The 19,093-nt window shown below is 40.8% G+C and overlaps 1 protein-coding gene and 1 pseudogene across 1 annotated transcript; both read right to left on the bottom strand.

Annotated features, from left to right (window-relative positions):
* Positions 1–247: 247 nt before the first annotated feature.
* On the bottom strand, positions 248–5,251 carry LOC137272466 (carbohydrate sulfotransferase 11-like). Its single transcript, XM_067804845.1, has 4 exons — positions 5,089–5,251; positions 3,446–3,657; positions 2,950–2,990; positions 248–1,350 (listed from the first exon to the last, which is right to left on the bottom strand). Exons 2-4 carry the CDS (start codon positions 3,519–3,521, stop codon positions 265–267), a joined length of 1,203 nt encoding a protein of 400 aa, XP_067660946.1. The 5' UTR covers positions 3,522–3,657; positions 5,089–5,251; the 3' UTR covers positions 248–264.
* Positions 5,252–10,111: 4,860 nt separating this feature from the next.
* On the bottom strand, positions 10,112–12,113 carry LOC137272465 (phospholipase A and acyltransferase 3-like; annotated as a pseudogene).
* Between the last annotated feature and the right edge of the window lie 6,980 nt (positions 12,114–19,093).

Here is a 19,093-nt window from a genome sequence, read left to right as displayed (position 1 = left end):
AATGGTATATACTGATATAAACTGTAATTCCTAACGTTTTCCTCCTTCAGAGCCGATCTGTGAAGATCCAAGTTAGAAATGGTATTCAACCTACCATGATTATCATTAGAGGCGACTGACTTGGTTGACACGTCATCTTATCCCGAAAGCTGTTCATGACGTTACCACAAGGATGGGTTGCTGAACACTGCAATTCTAACCCGGATCTTCACCTTTGTTCATATGGATAATCAACAAACATAGATGCTGTCATTATTTAAACATCTATTGAAAGACATCCTTTGGGTAAAGGTCGTATCCAAATGTCACCAACTCCCTTTCATAAATTCGCTCTATTGCCAAAAGTGTATCTCTTCTTATTGAGCCAAATGCATGCATTTTCCATTTACGTTTGGTCTTCGCTATTTGACTAAATGTTCGATTGCTTCGCCGATACTCATTTGTTAAATCTCTTGTGAATGTCAGTTTGGGCATAGGTAGCTTGGATTTTAACCTCTCTACGGATGAACCGGTCAGGTATCCATTCATCTGAAAAGTATCTAAGAGTCTCTTAACACAGTGGACAAAGCATGGCTTAAAGTCTCGTTCAAAGAGTAGGAAATTATAATTTATCAGCATGTGCATCTCCTCCAGAACATGGTCTGTCTGCTCCTGAACTGGAACAAAGTCACTTAAACCAAGGAGCTGAAGTATATATTTACTGTCCTGATCAAACGTTTCCAGTTTACCAACAAAGTCAGGCTTAAACCTGCATGGATTGCAGTGATGCAGAACGGTTCCAAAATGGTCATCCATCTCACCCTGAGTTTCGTTGTCCCAGTGCACAATAAGATCCAAGAAATCTTGGAATGACACATTGCTGTAATCCTTTTGACAAAAATCGAATGGATTCTTGACATGGTGCCCCTTTCTTCTCAGAATCATAGCACCAAAGGTCTTCAGGAAATATTTATCAAGGACAAGAAATTTGTCTAGAAACAAGGACCAGAGTCTTGTATATGGTTCTCTAACGAACATAAACCGTGTTGTCTTGAAGATCAAATTTCTGTCATCATGTAGATTATATAACTTGAGTTTTCTTTGGCTGAAGTGAACATCGTATTTGCTTACGGTGAATGGGTTGAAGCGGGTGATGTTGTATCCTGGGTTGTAATACCTGAGGAAGTGGAACACCCGCAGCCAAAATGTTGAAGCGATTTTGTGACTCTGGCAGTAGGAGACCATTGATCTGGGGTCTATGACGACACTTGTTGCCGACCCAGAAGGGTCGTACTGACAGTGTTTAGCGATGAGCTCATGTCTGGTTCTCTGTTGCTCTTTCATGGATGGAGGAAGTGGATACTTTGGTTCCTGCGGGAGATGTGGATTATCAGGTAAATGGTATGAAGATCAAATTTGCAGACATCATATTTACACATCCGTGCCCTTTGGGTCCGAAATAAAACATATTGGTACAGTAAACCATCACCGCTTTAGTTCATGACAGGTGAGGCTTAGGCAGTTTAGTCATGAGTAAGTGAGTATAATTTTTATTGTTTTTAGCTATATTCCAGGAATATCACGATGGCGGATCAGAAACGGGCTTCACACATTGTACCCATGTTGGGAATCGAACCCGGGTCTTCAGCGTCGCGATTGCACGCTTAGGCTACCCCATCGCTCCAGTTTAGTGATGAGGCTGATTGAGCGTCCTCGTCGCGTAAATATGATTCGAGTATTCCTCAGTTCCCAGCATTTGCATCAAACAGTCTCTTACTGATTGAAATGCTTCCTTGGAGTGCATGGGCAAGCATGTTCCAAATCAAAACTTTATTATCACTCCCATCCGGAATTACCTTCTCGACACAATGACGTCAGACGTTACTTCTTGTCAAAGTGACCCACTGCTTCAAAATACACATACTCAGGATCCATACTGATAGTTCATTTTTCGGATATTTTTGTGAAGCACTGAGTCGACTGATACATTACCCATGGAAATTGAAAAAAGTCATTTGACCACAAGCGTTTCACTGGGCATGGACTGCGATCCTTCATAGAGAAAGGGATGGGCACTGGCAATCAAATATTATCCTTCGTTTAGGAAAGGATATGCACATGCCATATCTCCTAAGAAATCATCATCTTTGCATTAGGGAGAATTCATTTCAACGTCTTCTTCTGAAGAGGGAATAAGCTACGAGATTTAGCCAACGCCCAACACCTTGTTTACTTCAAGAGGGCCTTACCTTTAACTGCAACTATCCATGCTTATGAGTGAATGAATTTGGTTTTACGCCGCTTTTAGTAAGATTTCAGAAATATCAGGGCGGGGTATTATACATGTACCCATGTGAGGAATCGAACCAGGGCCTTCGGCGTGACAAGCGAACGGCTTAACCACTAGGCTAACCCTCCGTCCTCCATGATGAATAGTTTGTATGGATCATAGATTTGCACTTTTCTGCTCCATCGAGCATAATGAAACGTCATACGTTTTTCTCCCAACTTTCTTATGTGAATAATATTTCAAGCAGTTATACTACGATGAATTTAATCATAAAGATAATAAGTGTGAGTCATTTGTTAGCAAATGTGGAAACATGTTGGAAATATGATTACTTTCAAGTAACCTCGGAGTGGGTATGAGGAACACGACTATATGTCCCTTACCAAACTGATCTCTCGGGCAAAGAAAGTGTAAATAGGAATGGAGAAAAAATATAATAACAGATGTTACTAGGCTGAAAGCATTCGCCGAAAAATTGCACAATGATGATACAGAAAACACTGTACTGTGATATCCGTATCGAATGCATTACAATAGAGTAAGTGTTTCTTGGTTTACTAAATTATTCTGTATGCTTTACCTATTTGCCAAATAACATCAGATGGGAATTTTTATCACTCGAGATGCTTCACATACAAAGCAAAGTAAAGTATGAACAAAACTGTTTCATTTGATGTTACCTTGTTCGTGAAATCCATGCTTCTTGGACTTAGGTTAGGATCTGAAACAGGTTTGGCATACGACCTTGGTTAACGTTATCATTGCAGTGACGATAATATTAAGAGGATACGAAGGATCACTGGCCTGCCTGGTCTTGGCTTGGTTATTTACAGATTGTCTCCATAAACTTGGAATATCATTGAATGATTCGTTAGGAAACAAACAAATGAAAAGGAAGCGCTTTTGATCTGAAGTATGCATGGAAGACCAGAGATAATAACACGGGTTCAATCAAACAAAAGGTCGGCATGTCATAGAACAACCAAGGTAAGGAATTCTGAAGAGCAAATAGTGACACTGAGGCACACATCCCTCCGTCTTCCTTTTAAGCCGTAGTAATCAGGTTGAGTTGAACCTTGTATCAGTGGCTCGTGGAACAACAAAGGCACGCAATCCGTGGCAGAAAATAACACATTTTTCTGTTTTAGAACACCTGATTTTGACAGGGTTACCTACTGTAGATATACAGAAGTAAACAAGGAACCACCGAAACCATCGCAACAATGGCCAGGATTAGTTTCCAGGTCCTCATCTTTCAAAACGTCGGCAACAGAGTGAGTGAGTGTTGTTTGTCGGCGCTTTAAATCGTTTTCCGGCACATGGATAGGAATGGAACACGAGTCTCCGTCATGGTGAACACTTAATCCGCATGGCCCTCCCAACGTTCTCTGTAATGAAAAATACTTGGATAACTACGATGTTCAAAGAGAAGTATGCTATTTTGCGATAGTCATGCTGGAAGTAGGGTAAAAATATAAAATCGGACGCCAACTTCTTTCGTTAAAATATGTTATAAGACTTGCATTACGGAACGAAAATATATTCTTCCTAACAATGTCCCAGCCCTTTCCCTCAGGTCCATGTGTCTTTGCGATGATTAAAAATTATATATACAGATTTGTTTTAATTTGAGGTCGCCCTCAAAATGCTTCCCATATTGCTGAGGGCAGCGTAAAATTATAATTACTCACACTCTCACTCACTCACTTACAGTCTCATCTCACTCACTGAACCTGTCACCCGCTCTCACTGACTCTGACTCAACTCTATCTCACTAACCCGCTCACTCAATCGTGAATCTGTCTCTCGCACTCACAGACTCACTCACAGACTCACCACTTGTTGTCGAGCCGTGAAGGTCCGGGGTAGAGCAGGCCTTCAGCAACCCATGCTTCCCATAAAATTCGACTAAGCCTGTCTTCAGAGGCGACTAAAGGGATCGGGTGATCAGGCTCGCTGACGTAGCTGACACATGTCATCGGTTCCCATTTGCGCTGTCGATGCTCATGCTGTTGATCACAGGATTGTCTGGTGTAGACTCGACTATTTACAGACCGCCGCCATATAGCTGGAATATTGCTGAGCGCAGCGTTAAATACTACGCTCACTCACTCACTCACCACTGTCTCATAATACTCACTGAATCTGTCTCTCTCTCTCACTGACTCAGTGACTGACTCGAGCATTTTCTCACTGAATCTGTCTCACTCACTTACTCCCTCAGTCACTGGCTGACTGACTCACTCCACCTATCCACTTACCAATGATCCACTGTCTCAATCGCTGCATGTCGGACACCATCTCTGATTGACGCACTCAACCCACGCACCCACCCACTGTCTCACACAATCACCCAGCAAACCACCTATTTTCTCAATCACTCACTCGCTGCAAATATACCAGCACAACAGTCTGTAAAATGGGAGGAGGCACAGTGTTAGTAAGGTATCTGTGTAAACACTGACGGTAAGTTTGTTATAAGGGGACAGTTCGAACATGTGACTTAAGACAACATATTTGTCTGGACAACAAGGTTTCCATTCATATGCGGTTATCATGTCAACAGCGTTTCAATCAACCAAGCATGCACAAACGTGTCCGCATTGTGAAAAAATATACTGAAGGGGAAACGCGCGTCTTAATTCAACCAACTGCGGTAACCTAATACATCTATGTCCCATACAGGTCGACCGTGACTCTAAGGCTACTCCTTGAACGCTGCACGGGACGCTTTCAGTGTGTAAACAAAAAGGGCTTACCAAGAAGATACAACTCGCTTGCTATGCTTGTACACCACAGCTAAACATAAACCGTCTCACCTTAAGGTGACTTCGCATGGACATAACTAACACAAGCAAGGTCAGATATTTCACAGGTGGCCATGTCCATCGTGCCAAGGTCCAGACCTCCAAGTTACCTCCCCGTGAAGCTGGCGACGGCAATATGGGTCGTCCTACTTGACACTGCTGTTAGAATGTGTCTACGTATCGGGACAGCGACAAGCAGAATGGGGTCAGACTTTTCACCTGCGTGTGAGGTAGCTGGGACGTTAACGCGACAAATGTCATCCCAGCTAGACATGGAGGCTTATCAGCTACTGTATCAACGAAGGATTTACTCAACGGTTGCGTTGATTAGTCTAGCCGTGTCTCGAGATACAGGAGGCTTCGATTATAACGAATATGTTTACAACGAACTGACTCATACAATGAATTGTACTTTGATCTTTGTCACAGGCAGTATACATTAGTTGAAATGTGTATAAAGACTTACGGTTTTAATGAACAAAGAATTGGAGGCATTTCAGTTCGTTATAAGCGAAGTTTCTATGACATGCTCGGTTTATTATGCCCTTAAGATGGGCTGGCCAGGACTTAAATCGGGCTACCGAAATGCGTTTAAGGAAGTATTCTTATAACGAATTAAAATCAGTGGGCCTGTCGTATTCGTAATAACCGTAGTTCAATGTACGGCAAGCAGTATTCCGGCGTGGATTTCCCCGTCAGAAATATTTGTCAGGCTCGGCCTACCGATATGCGAACAACGACGTACTGTTATGACGCGCTAAAATTAACATTTTTCTGTACGGCACGTGATAATCCGAGGTAGATTCACCCGTAAGAAATAATGACCCGAAGGCCAGACTCGGGCAACTGAAATTTGTATAACGAATTACGGTAATGACGAACTAAAATTAGTTCGAGTTTGTTAAAACTGTAGTTAACCCGTAAGAAATATTCGCAAGTAGTCAGAATCGGGTTACTGAAATACGTATAACGAGTTACTGTTATAACTATGCTTCGTTCAACATCGTCAAGCGTTCCGGTCAGTATTTCCCGGCGACGTGGACAGGTCAGATGGTCAGACTCGGGCCACGTACACACAATATGTTGACAGACACAGCAGTTTCAGAAAACTCATTAACTTTGATTAAATTTGAAATTATATTTGAAATGTTGGTGTTAGGTTTATAAGCCCCATATATTTTTATTGTAAACACTGAAATTACATCCATTTGTTCTAAACGGTTGTTTCCTTCACTCTCTTATTTATTGAAATTGAAAAAGGCATGGTCTGCTAGAGACAGCCGCTGGTCATTAGTGGACAGCTGTCATCATGCTGCAATTGTATGTTAAACGCCAGCGCATAGCATTGAATGGAATGTAATTTGGTCACTTGAAACACCACAGTATATGGCCAGATCCCAGAAAATTCCCACGAGTGGAGTAGTTTTATGCCTTTTTAGCAATATCGAAGCAACATCACGACGGGAGACACCAGAAATGCCGTTCACGCATTGTACCCATGTGGGGACTCGAACCCGAACCAATAGGCTACACATCACTACCACCACTAGACACAGTATGCTGGCTGAGATCTAACATTGGTTTAAATTAAGAAGGAATATGACTGCTTGGTTTGTCATGGAAATGCACTTATAGCACTGATCTAAGATGGTTACAATGCAGAATTATTCACAATATTCTACCTACAAAACAGCTTTTGTTTAAGATCAAGTATACAGACTCACCCATTTGTAGTGTTTGTGAATCTGAATCTGAATCTGGGCCAGAACATCCAATGGTTAACAACATGAGCCATTGGGATACGATGACATGTGTCAAGCAGGTCAACGAGCCTGACCACCGTTAGTCGCCTCTTACGTCAAGCATGGGTTGCTACGTCCTAAGAAGCAGAAGCAATTTATTCTAAATTTTCTGTTTGAATGCTTATGTCGTTCGATTTATGATTGAACTGTAGTATCTGTCCTCCTGATTCTCCTTCGCTTAATGAAATGAGAAAAATCACTTCTAATTTTAATAAAAACTACCAAATATGTTCTCATCGCTACATGGATGCATTATTGTCGGGGTGATGTAAAAGTTGAACTCACTCACTCACTAATTCCCAGTAACTACTGCTTTAGTCGATCGCAATCACGTTAATCCGAAATGTACCCTTACGTGTGGATTAACAGTAGGTGTAGTGACGTCCTATCAGACAACCTTACACCCAGAAAGTAGCACAGACTTCTCTTTAGGTCAAGGATAAACTAGCGTGGGAGGTTTGGCGTACAGTGTGAGTGAGAAGAAATAAGTCATAGACCAAAGGGCTATTCCAAACACCGAGTCGAGAACAATGTTCTGAAAGTATCCGATACCGCTGAAATGAAAGAAGTACCAGGAGCAACTGAACATCGGTATATGTAATATTCCTGAGTGTGGCGGTAAACTACCAACCAATCTGCCAACGAAGATCGAGCATGCTTGTAGTAAAATTATAGCTTAGACATATTCGAGAAACTTGGGTGCACGAAAGAACATGACAAATGATGCTGGTCACATATAATACTGAATACGTTTTCAGCAATTAACTCGATGGAAATCATTGAATAAAGCGAAAGAAAACTCGTTTTCCACAAAGTTATGTTCCAACAGATCCCATTAAGTTCAGGAAGCGAACGTAAAATATATCTTATGTTTTGCTTGTTGCTTAACCGTGCAGCTCTGTGAAAGAAAACTCGTTTTCCACAAAGTTATGTTCCAACACATCCAATTCAGTTCAGGATGCGAACGTAAAATATATCTTATGTTTTGTTTGTTGCTTAACTATGCAGCTCTGTGAAAGCGATGTCTATTCAAAAATAGTCTGGACATGACAATCCAGTGATCGGGATCATCAGATCAACTGACATTTTTCGGATATGATGGCATGCATCAATAACGTCAGCGAGTCTGACCAAACGTCTCACCACAAGAATGTGTTGCTGAAGACCAATAAATTCTAAACTGGATCTTCACGGGTGTTCGCAGGTCTTATCAATATGAAAATCAGACAGTGGTACTGAGAGGTATACTCTTTATGCAATTATTCAATACATTCATCGTGATATTGTGACATTCATAGCGATACTGTGTATTTCATTGTTAAACAGTTTTACATAGTTTTTCTTTATATTTAACAGGAGGTAAGTTGAGGCTTTGATTGGTTGGTAGGTTAACGCCATTCTCAGCAATATTCCAACAATTTATATGGTGGCTGTCTGTATATAATCAATTCTGAATCGGACAATCCAGTGATCAGCAGCATGAGCATCGAACTATGCAGTTGGAATATGATGGCATGTGTCAGCCAAGTCAGCAAGACTTACCACCCGGTCCTGTTAGTTGACAAGCATGGTTTCTGAAGGTTGAGGTGTTTGTAGTCGAACGTGATCGGTCATCATGTAGAAATCATGCACTACCAGAGCATGGGATGAAATATTCTGAAGGTTGTACATGGGTGTGTTTTGGTGTGTGCATCTGTCATCCCTACTTAAAGACCAGCGGTGGCATAAATACAGTACTTTCACCCTTGATATTCTTCCTGATGTGGACACTTGACCATGGATTGCTGTTAGGTGGCCAATACCAGACGATCGAGGGAAACATGTACTAGGGTGCGTTCATATGTGCCCTTTATGAATATCCTATACTAATGAAAAAGTATGAAAACAAAACATTTAGGAGTTATCTTTTCACTTTGCTTTAAATTATGACGCAGGTATCAACTCACCTTTCCTCCGTGTTTTTTTTTTCAATTTGTTTGGATCTCTCAGCTAGTTCTCAATTTCTTGATAAATCTTTACAAAAAAATAAATATGGCCACAAGCAAGATTGGTCTACTATTAGGTTATGTTACTATGCTATAGTTGAATAATACTTTTCCACGCTTAAAGATCGTGAACCCTGCTGTAATGTTTGTCAAGATCTGGGAAATTGACTTTAATGATAAACGTTGCTAGGCGTTGCCATATTGTTCGATATGAAAGGTTTTGTAATATTTATGTGACTGAATGTATAGAAGCTGATGTATGTAAGTGTATTCCATTTTAAGACATAAGTATAATCCTGTATATATCTGGAAACATTCTTCTATTTATAAGTTTCATGTACTATCAAGTTGTGGTAGACTAAAATCCTGAATACCTTAGCACAATTTGATTAAGAAGTTTTGTAAAGGTAATTACCATTATCATTTAGGTGAAATTTTACATTAGCCTGTGGCCTTTATACGAATAAACTTTGAATTGAATTGAATGTCAACTCAGACTGCCAGCGTGATCTCATTGTTTAATACTACAATATGCCCAGTTAGATCAATACCTTTGGAGTGTTGACTTCACTATACCCCTTTCCTTTCATATGGTTTTAAGACCGTGTCAGTGAAATCAGATGCCTCGCTGATAAATATTTTTGTCGCCCCATAACATCATCATAATATGCAAGCTGTAACTTTAGTGCGTGTCTACGCAGTTTCAGTTCTGGACGAGAGCCATGCTCTTTATCGCCTTCATCTCATTGCCAAACGCCCGGAGATGCACGATTCTGCAGCCAGATTTACCACGTGAAGAAACAGGTGCGTCCCAATAACCCCATGTGTTGAGGTCAATACATTGGCCACCCAATGAAAAAAGTATCCGGCCCGTGAAGATCCACGTTAGAATTGCATACTAAGGCGTTTAAGCCGCAATGAAAGTTGCATACTTCAACCCTAGTGCCGCATCTAATGCCACCTATTTGGAAATAGGTGTGAAACAAAAGACTAAATATTGAAACATGTGGTCAGTTTAATTACTTGATGTACATTTTCAAAAAACACACACAATAATTCTACACTAAATCACTCAATTATAAACGTCAGATGATTCAGCTTTCTTGCAATGCTATAGAAAGTGTGTGTTAATCTACGGAATCTAATGTGATGTTGTATAATCTGACACCAGTGGCAAATCCAGCTGCACGGAATCAGTAAGGCTTTGTAAAGAATCTTCCTGAAGACATCGACCCTTCCAAGTTCCTCTCATTTACTCTTTTCTCGTAGCCAGTCGAAGAACCGTTCAGCCGCTTTCACCGTCAAATCTATACCATCTTTCACCTACAAAGACACAAATGTACCTTAACAATGAACTCACCTTACCCAACTAAAATTGTTTACAAATTTTGTTATAATCTTACATTTTTCTTTGGGAACTTTTGAATCAAAATCCGTTGGTGTCTCAACAGTATGATATTTGATACGCATTACAACTGAAGTTGAAATCGTTTCGGAATGTAAAATGTAACATTTTACTTATTTACGTATTGTTGGCTACGTTTCATATTTTTGAAAGTATTTCGTTTACAGATTGTATGATCAGATGGTGTGGCCAACATTTACTAATGCTGCTGGGATGAAGAGATATACTTCGAATAGCATGATCCTTTCATGTCTGACTTCCTGATATAAATGGGTGAAATGTGTTTGAACTTGACAAATGATACTTACACACATATTTATAATACAGTCAAGAGAGGGCGAATGTGTTGTCGTTGGACCCCACCACCCTCATATAACGTAATTCTAGTAAACCGAACAGCACATGTCACATCTACTTTGGAAAGGAAGGAACTGATTCCCACCTGGTCACTTATTTCTATGTCGTAGCAGCACCACGACACGAAGTGCTCACAGTTGCTGGCAAGCAGATTATATCCCTTTCTGGCTGGCTCTTGGCTCTCTTCACGATCTCAGGTTTACTGAAGGGTCTGAAAAGTGGATAAAATGTATCTCCCTTTTCACTCTATGTTTCCTGCATTCCGATGGTACAGTTCCCAGAACAATGATATAGGTTTAATATGGGAAAAGTAATAGTCTACAAAAGAACAATAACATTCTGGCCCAAACTGGTAACAGCAAACGTTAGTCTATTTCAAACAGAACAAATGAGGTCGCCTCCCTTACCGGTAAATATTAAAACTTGAAATGTCCATGGTAGCTGTTTATATATCTGGCGTTTTTTAAGGAATCTATTTCTGTCCATGATTTGGTGGTTTAAAAGAGACCAAAGCAGATAGAATTGAAAGTTAGTCAATTTCTTCAACAGGATCGAATGGTCAGGCTCGCTGACTTGGTTGGCACATGTCATCCATCCCAATTGCGTAGATTGGTGTTAATGCTGTTGATCACTGGATTATCCGGTCCAGACTCGATTATCTACAGACAGCCGCCAAATAGCTGGAATATTGCTGAATGACTAGACAAGTACTTCATTCTTTCATTCGTCTTACTTTAGTCTGTAGTTCGCGTCTTTTGAGTTGTTTCTGTACATCTTGCAGTTCTTAGCAACATCCTTGATTTTATCTTTACGGACAACGGCTTTTTCCGTCTTGCTAAAGCTCTCGCCATCAGGGCTGGCCAGGTGAATCACGTAACCGTCACCTGACAACAAATTAACGTATTACAGGTTCTGTCTCATTCAACACTGTAGGGAACCATTTCATGTTATTTAGGGATCAGAATTGCCCTGTTTAGGATGTGACTGGGCGGCTGCAATGCACAGATGATGGGAGAGAATGGATTCTGATCTTTGAATATTATTGAACTATTAGAGAGTATAGCTCATGGATCCATTAGTTCTGATCAGTGGATGTTACTGCGCGATTACAATGTTATTATCCGATAGCTGATGAAAACGAATGGATTCTGATGTGTGAATGTGGATTACAGTGTAGACCAAATGGGATGCATTGATTGCAAATGTGGAGCTGGGAGGAAGAATGGATTTTCTTGTTTTTTTTTTCAGTGTTACTGATTACGTGAATTACCATGAAGTCTTTCACAGTACTTAATCTATTTAAAGGGGACAATAAAGGAAATGCCAATCTCTAATGCATTTTTCTTCAAAGTATCAAGGAGAACCAGTGAATATTTGCCTACCAATGTACACGCCCCAGTGAGAATAGAACACCCTCTCAAACTCCACCTGGTCACCGGGCTCCAGGCTTGACAACACGGCGTCGTTGTGCTCTTGGGCCGTTGCCATCGTTCCCACCGTTGCCATGGTAGTAGTCAGTGGCCAAGTGGCCTGGAAATGTCACGCTGTAAACCCAAAGGTAAAATAAATACTGAACAGCAAAAGAAACGCAAGCATCAAAAAGTTAAATGTATTCATTTAAAATAAGCGTTCATGTGTAAGCATTTATGTGTTCATGATGAAGAGACAAAAAAAAAAAGACTTGCGTTTCTTTTTCTGTTCAGTATATGATGATGATTTGTTTAGTCACATGAAGTTTCATTGACTTCAGGGGTCTATGAATTTCGATCGACTCTGTTTCATCATCAAACATGTCCCGGCAGCCAAACAAACCATTTCTGATAACATATTTGACAGACACACAGTCAGCAACCTATGTTAGTTCGTTATAAGAGTTGGTTCATAAGATTTTTAACCAACAGTAAGTGGCCGGGAGAAAATAGTTCGTTATAAACGGAGTTCACTTTTCAATGTATTCGCCTTCACTAAAGCCATCGAGTTTGATCATGCTCTATATTGTCGAGACTACAAAGCCATCAGACAGTTGAGAACCAATGTCATCAGATACAAATAACACAGCAAACGGTATAGTGAGTTACACGAAATGATCTTTTAATAAATGAATAAATAAATAAATAAATAAATAAATAAATAAACAAACATCAAGTCACAGTTAACGAATCTCATTGGATTCACAGGGTCAAACAAGCACTTTAATGTATTGCACAAATTGTGATTTTCGCTTTAAAGAAATGCTCTATGGTTTGAGTTAACTTTTTGTCTTGGTCAGTGGGTTTTTAGGTTCTACAAAATCGTACGTCGATGTCATTCATATTGTATGGGCGCTTTCGTGACGAATAATTGTAAACAACTGTAACACAGTTGTAACAATTTCATGTTGTATTTACAGAACCGAGTCAAATCCGGAATTACCGAGTGTACTGAAAACAAAAGACATTGCTTGTAATGCAATTCCCGATACGTTTCTTCTTTTCGTACTTGCTTTATGCTACTCAGTAATGAGAGATCGAAGAAAGCAGAAATGACCAGAAGTGCGACAGAAATTAATATATTTCACATCACCTGTGAGTAGTGAACTACAAACAAGGTGACAATGAACATGTACGTAACCTTGTATATTGTGTGAGTACATTAAAGCTAATTTCTGTCTGAAAAGTTAATGTACGATATTATGGATAAGACAAATCTTGTCATTAATCATTTATATCCTTATCGACGACATGCCCTGTGATCCGGTCCTACTACATGGCGCTTTAACGTGATACGAAGTTTAGAGTTAACCGAACTGTCGTTTTACAGATTTTCATATCAGATCAGAAAAAAAAAAACAAATGTCATCAGACACTAGATAGTAAGATTGAGTTCAGTTTTACGCCGCCTTTAGCAATAATCGAACAATATATCCCCACTACGGGGACTACCAGAAGTGAGTCAGTGAATCAAAATATGAGATCACATACTCTGCCCATGTAAGGAATCGACCCCCTGACGAAGTCAGTAACAGGACCTACGCAGTTTTTTAAGACAAGGTTTACCGTTGTTATATAGCTGGAACATTGATAAAAGCGGCGTAAAGCTAAATTCACCCACTCACTGAAGAAACACATTTATAAACGATAAGCACATGCCAGTTGTGGTATGATGTTCCACTTGCACGAAGGAGTGAGTCACAAACGTACACATCCTGGTTTACAAATTTACTAACATGTAATTACAAACTTACCGATACAGATGTACCTGCGAACAAGGGCGAAACGTAAACTTTCAGACACTTACTCACAGACTTACAGACACTAAATGACGAATTTACAAATATTTTGATCGCAAACCTTGAATTATGTGTTCTTACAATATGTAATATAATTTATATACAATAACATGTTATTGATATGTGCACGATCACATCCGACAGAGGAACTAAACAAACACTTACAGTACACTCCTTGCCTCTCGTGGCTTCTACTCAACGTCTTGTGTCATCGTATCCCTTTCAAATGGACAAGCTGGGATCGAGGGCCAGGTATCATTGTTGAGGAAAAGTTTGGTATGTGAAAACATTATAAATGTAATGTTATCGAAGGCTCGTGGGTGTCCGAGAGAGAGACAAGACGCCAGTGGCACTAGTAACCAGTAGCGATACTCCCATCAATCAGAGAGTGGATTCTACCGGTTCAATTGCTGAAAGCCCTACAAAACCCTCTTATGGATGATTGATTATCTCCAAATGGCTAACACGCATGTGTTTGATGAGGAATTGTATATAATATGTTTACACACACTGCTTGATTGAGCATCAACTGCAAGAAGGAAAACTTGGAATTATAAATTTCGTTAAGATCCGTTTCAAGGGGAGCAACCAGAAATCAAGCAAATGATGGCTCACAGATTCCTAAAGACGGGCCATTAGGACATCGTTACCTCTATAGTGTAGGGATACATTCAATAGGCAGATCCATGAATTTTCAAAGGTGTCCGCCAAAGCAAACCTTTACCTTACATGTGGTCTTTAGTCATTTTCAAAAGGGGTCTTCGAGCCTCCTGAACACACACGTACGCGCGCGCGCGCGCACACACACACACACACACACACACATGCACGCACACACACACACACACTAATTGATGACACGAATGTGCATCTGACTGCATTTCACGTTCAGAATATTTCACCATTTGCCAGAGACTAGACATGGTGGTGGATTTTAAGAGCTATGTCTTCGTGTAGGGTTACACACAAACACGCCGCCGAAATTTGAAACCTGCCTTCGGTGCCATGAGCGAACGTTTTAACCACTAGACTACCCTATCGTTTCACATGACGATATACTTACATAAATGACTCTTGGTTAGGTTTCATAATCGTAAAAATTAACAGTTCATCGTGAAGTTATGTGGGAGTGGTGTAATATGCTCAATGTATAATGACTATTGCCCTGCCATATTGCGGTGTCTGTCATCATGCTAGCATAGAGGTTCTAGTGTCGTGTTACATATGGTCCAGTACCTCCATCATTTAACTTTAAATCAATACGACATAAATCATAAGCTTGAAAATACAAACATATTCTCTGAATTCTGTTTTTGTAATTATTGTATTCCACATCACAAAATACACCACCATTCTCCTTCCTATCACTGAGGCCTTCATACTAATCCCCTGCCAGCTAAATCTCGCCCCAGCTGGCCTTTCTCTTACACAGTGTCATGTCATCCTGACATCGAAATTCCGATAAATCGCTGGCGCGAACTGTCGGATAACAAACGTCTCTAGTAGTAGGTAGAAAGCTGCACAATAGTAACTCTATTTGCCATACACTTGTCTGTCTGTCAACCTGACACAAACAGCGTGACCTCCATTGTTAATTTGCATACACAGTCTTAAAACGATCAACTGTAAAGTGAACAAACTGGTTCATCAAAAAAGGAAGTTGTGTGGTCATTTATGTGCTCAACTTATGACAGAGGAATAACTTGTGTTAAAGAAACAGATACAAATAATATGTTATGATAAATATATATGTCCACCGAACTGCCTAAGGTGGTCTCAAAACAGCCTCTAATACATGAAAGCGAAGGACCCTTTCAACATTCATAAGAAATCAAAGAAAGTAAGAAAGTACCATCAGCTGAACCTATATCATCCTTACCCCAAGGGACCAGTGAACAACGTGTTTATCTTAGGAACACCTCACAGTTAATTTTGAATTCTTTGAAGCAGGGGTAAAATCGTTTAGTAGTATAGGGAAAAATTGCGCCCTTGGGCCGGACCTTATCTCGTACACCCAATATTACTATCGAGTAGCATGCAAAGGTTGGTCTCTTCCAGATGCTTCAGCTGGAAGTGTTCCTGAGGCGTTTACTCTATGTCTTTATTTTTCCACAAAACGCATTTCTTGCTGTCGATAAAGTGATTGATAGCGCCGTACTGCAAGCTGAGTTGTCCACATCAAAATGACCAGGAGCATTGAGAGGGAAATGAGGCAATCTGTGCTGTGGTGGTTGTGTCTGTTCTTGGGTACCCGACACCAGTTATCAGTGAGAATGACAAATGTTGCCCAAAGAGGGTTGAAATTAGTGGGCGGGCAGATGTAAATGAAATCCACTATTTTGGCATGTTCTATAGACACGAGAAAGAAATGGAAATACAGTTCCAGAAACAGGAAAGGAATCTCGAATCATAGAAGGTATGGCCTGATCACTCCAGGATTTGTTTCTCTCGGTCGAGAGGAAGGGGAGGAACACTTTGGCCAAGATGGAAGGTGTCTTTGGGTCTGTACTATTTCAGATTTTCATATATCTGGCTTGCAAAATGTAGTATTTCCTTCTTGCTTCCCAAATAGACAAAAGGCCTGATCAGATATCGACATAGGCTTTGTACGGTAGCGTGGTACTTGGCATTGTCTTATGTCTGCATACCAGCATGTCTCTAATTCAGGATGAACTTTTGTCATTGGGTTGCAAGAAGGTAGTACTAATCACCCAGTGGGCAATGGGACCGTATTGAAAAGTACGATCATCAAACGTACACAGCAATCGGTGTGCTAACATGCTCGTCCTTCTTCTTGCCAAGCATATTTTAGTTGGCAGTGTAGTGCATTGGGTGGTCTTTGGGATAGTTGCTGGTGTCTGGATCAGAAGGGAATACGTGTCCATGTACAGCACTTCGCACACATCACCGTACTAAAAATCGTACATGATCGTGAGGTGTTTGGAGAGGTTGAGGATGCTCATCCCCACGTAAAGGGGCTGGTTGAAAATGATGTGGGTTTTTTTTCATGTGCAGCACCACCAGGTCGTCATCAAATATTTGACTAAAAGTTTGACTTCCTTAGTGGATCTCAAGAGCTTGATGTTGATGTGTTTTCTTAAGTTCTCAATGAATTTACCGAACACCGAGTTATTCAAGAGCTTGTAGAGGTTTTTCTTGAAATGAATGGTGGCCTGCTTTTGCAAGTCCGTGTTCAATCAGATATAAGGCTTCATCCAAAGGCTTTGAAATTGAGCGCTCGGTGACAGTGACAGGTACAACTGCAGGTTGCAATAGTGAACAATGTATTGTTCCTCAAGTTCAGCACGAGGTTTTCGACACTGGCTGACTTGCTGTTTCCCATTATTATGTTGGTAGTTGGACATCCAGTCCTCAAGTAGGGAGATACTGACTCATGGCCCAGCTGTACTGGTTGTTGACGTGGAGTCAGAGGAGGAGGCCTGTCTTGACGAACAAGTGCATGTCAGCTTTCTTGAGCAGGGCATCCAGAGAGACTGGGAGAGGATAAATACCACACAGGTTCCAGACAGTACTGAATATTTCGAAAATGTTGGCCAGCTTTCATGAGACCATCTAGAGATGACATCAGGAACTGAAAGTTGTCTTTGAAATTCAGACCGTCTAGAGAGAAAGAGATGTACTTTTCCATGTTGTTGGTGATATGATATTTTGTCATTGGTTTGAGGGTTCTGAGCTTCAGGTTGCAGGCGTTGCCAGAGTCATGACATTGATCTCTCACAGCATCCCCGTTCAGGGATTCGTCACACATGTGGCATTTCATGGCCTCCTCGTGAGTCTGGTAGTCTGACATGATGCACTGGGGGACGACAATGGCAGTATTTTCCTGAGGGCCTTCTCAACATGTTGCAAACTCACGAGAAATTCTCAGTGGCTGCCTTTCAGTCACATTGAACAACCATGTACCTGAAGCCGCAGGCTTCATGCTTTTGCGTTTTATGTGTGAAACGTTTGATGGGGGATGGTATGGCGGTGTCGACGTTTTTGACGAGGGCTTTGAAGTCGACGTAGATGGTGTAAGGCACGAACATCTGATGTTTGTGGTTGACGAATTTCCAGGTTTTGTCATTGTCGTTGGACATGTTGATTTGGACAGCCATCGGTAATACGCCTCACCAGTCCTCCCAGGTGCAATTCCAGAAAATCGTCTCATGTGAAAGTATGCAGGCAAAAGTATTTCTTTTCCTTGTGATTCGAATGTTTTTTATCTATGCGTAGTGGTACTTTGTCGGCTCACTGGATCACGAATACATTGATCGTCTTGCATTTTCATCATCTACCTGAGAGCTTATCCTGTGCACGATCGTTGCGTTTCCTTCGTGTCTGAATACGTTGACGATGATGTAGTCGCTCTGTTTTTCGATTATGGCAAACTGGGAGACGGGAGTGGATTCATTGATGCCGTCCCAGTTGAGCACGTTGTCTTCAGGACAGCTTGAAAGTCTGTCCTAATGCGAGTTGGTTGGAAACAGCGTGGATCGAATCATCACCCTTCCACAATTATTGTCTTTGTTATTTACGTTGACCATGGCTTGCTTTTCATGTAGTAAGGTGGCAGGTTCATATGAGTACGACCCACCTCTTAAAGGTACGTACTTGGCCACGTCCAGGTAGATCGTGTTGATCCTGTCCACGGCCCAACCTGAACCCTGTGCTTGTAGCATTCCATGGAGTCTAGTATTTTCACAAACGAGGTGTCCATGGATGTGTTGACAGACTCGACTTTTTGCTTGCTGCTGAAGTAGGGTTGGGTGTGTGGGTCTGAGGTCATTGACTTTCATGTTTTTGTCGACGTCCATCCTTCATTCTCTCAGATACTTACCTATGGAATGTCCGGTCAGTGCAAACTCCAGTTCCACCAGTTGGTGTTCCTTCATCAGTTCAATTAGCCAAGCTTAGTCCATACTCTTGGAAAGATATGTTCACCTGCAAATTAAAATGTCTAATAGATTGTGCAAAGTATGTCTCGCTGATTTATATCAGCAACCTTGCCAATACATTGGATAGCTAAACTATCAGATCGATAAAAAGTATAGAAAAGCTCAATTGTTTCCAACATCATTCTTCGATGTATGCAAAAATATTTTGCACGCAAATTAGATTTTGATTCTCAAAAACTGTTTACATTTGATAAGGTAGTCTTTTTGCATGTGCAGTTGACGAAACATTTTTAAATGGATAT

Source organism: Haliotis asinina, chromosome 2, assembly GCF_037392515.1.
Source record: "Haliotis asinina isolate JCU_RB_2024 chromosome 2, JCU_Hal_asi_v2, whole genome shotgun sequence".
In the NCBI taxonomy this organism is placed as follows: domain Eukaryota; kingdom Metazoa; phylum Mollusca; class Gastropoda; order Lepetellida; family Haliotidae; genus Haliotis; species Haliotis asinina.
Note: the sequence above shows the minus strand (reverse complement) of the source record. Positions and strands in the feature narration are given on the sequence as shown.

Excerpts from the sequence above, each read along its gene's own strand:
- LOC137272466 (XM_067804845.1), bottom strand. The coding sequence starts at position 3,521 with ATGAGGACCTGGAAACTAATCCTGGCCATTGTTGCGATGGTTTCGGTG. Across the intron at positions 2,991-3,445 it reads TTTACTTCTGTATATCTACA|ATCCTAACCTAAGTCCAAGA; the intron begins GTAGGTAACCCT and ends AACCTGTTTCAG. Across the intron at positions 1,351-2,949 it reads GCATGGATTTCACGAACAAG|GAACCAAAGTATCCACTTCC; the intron begins GTAACATCAAAT and ends CATCTCCCGCAG.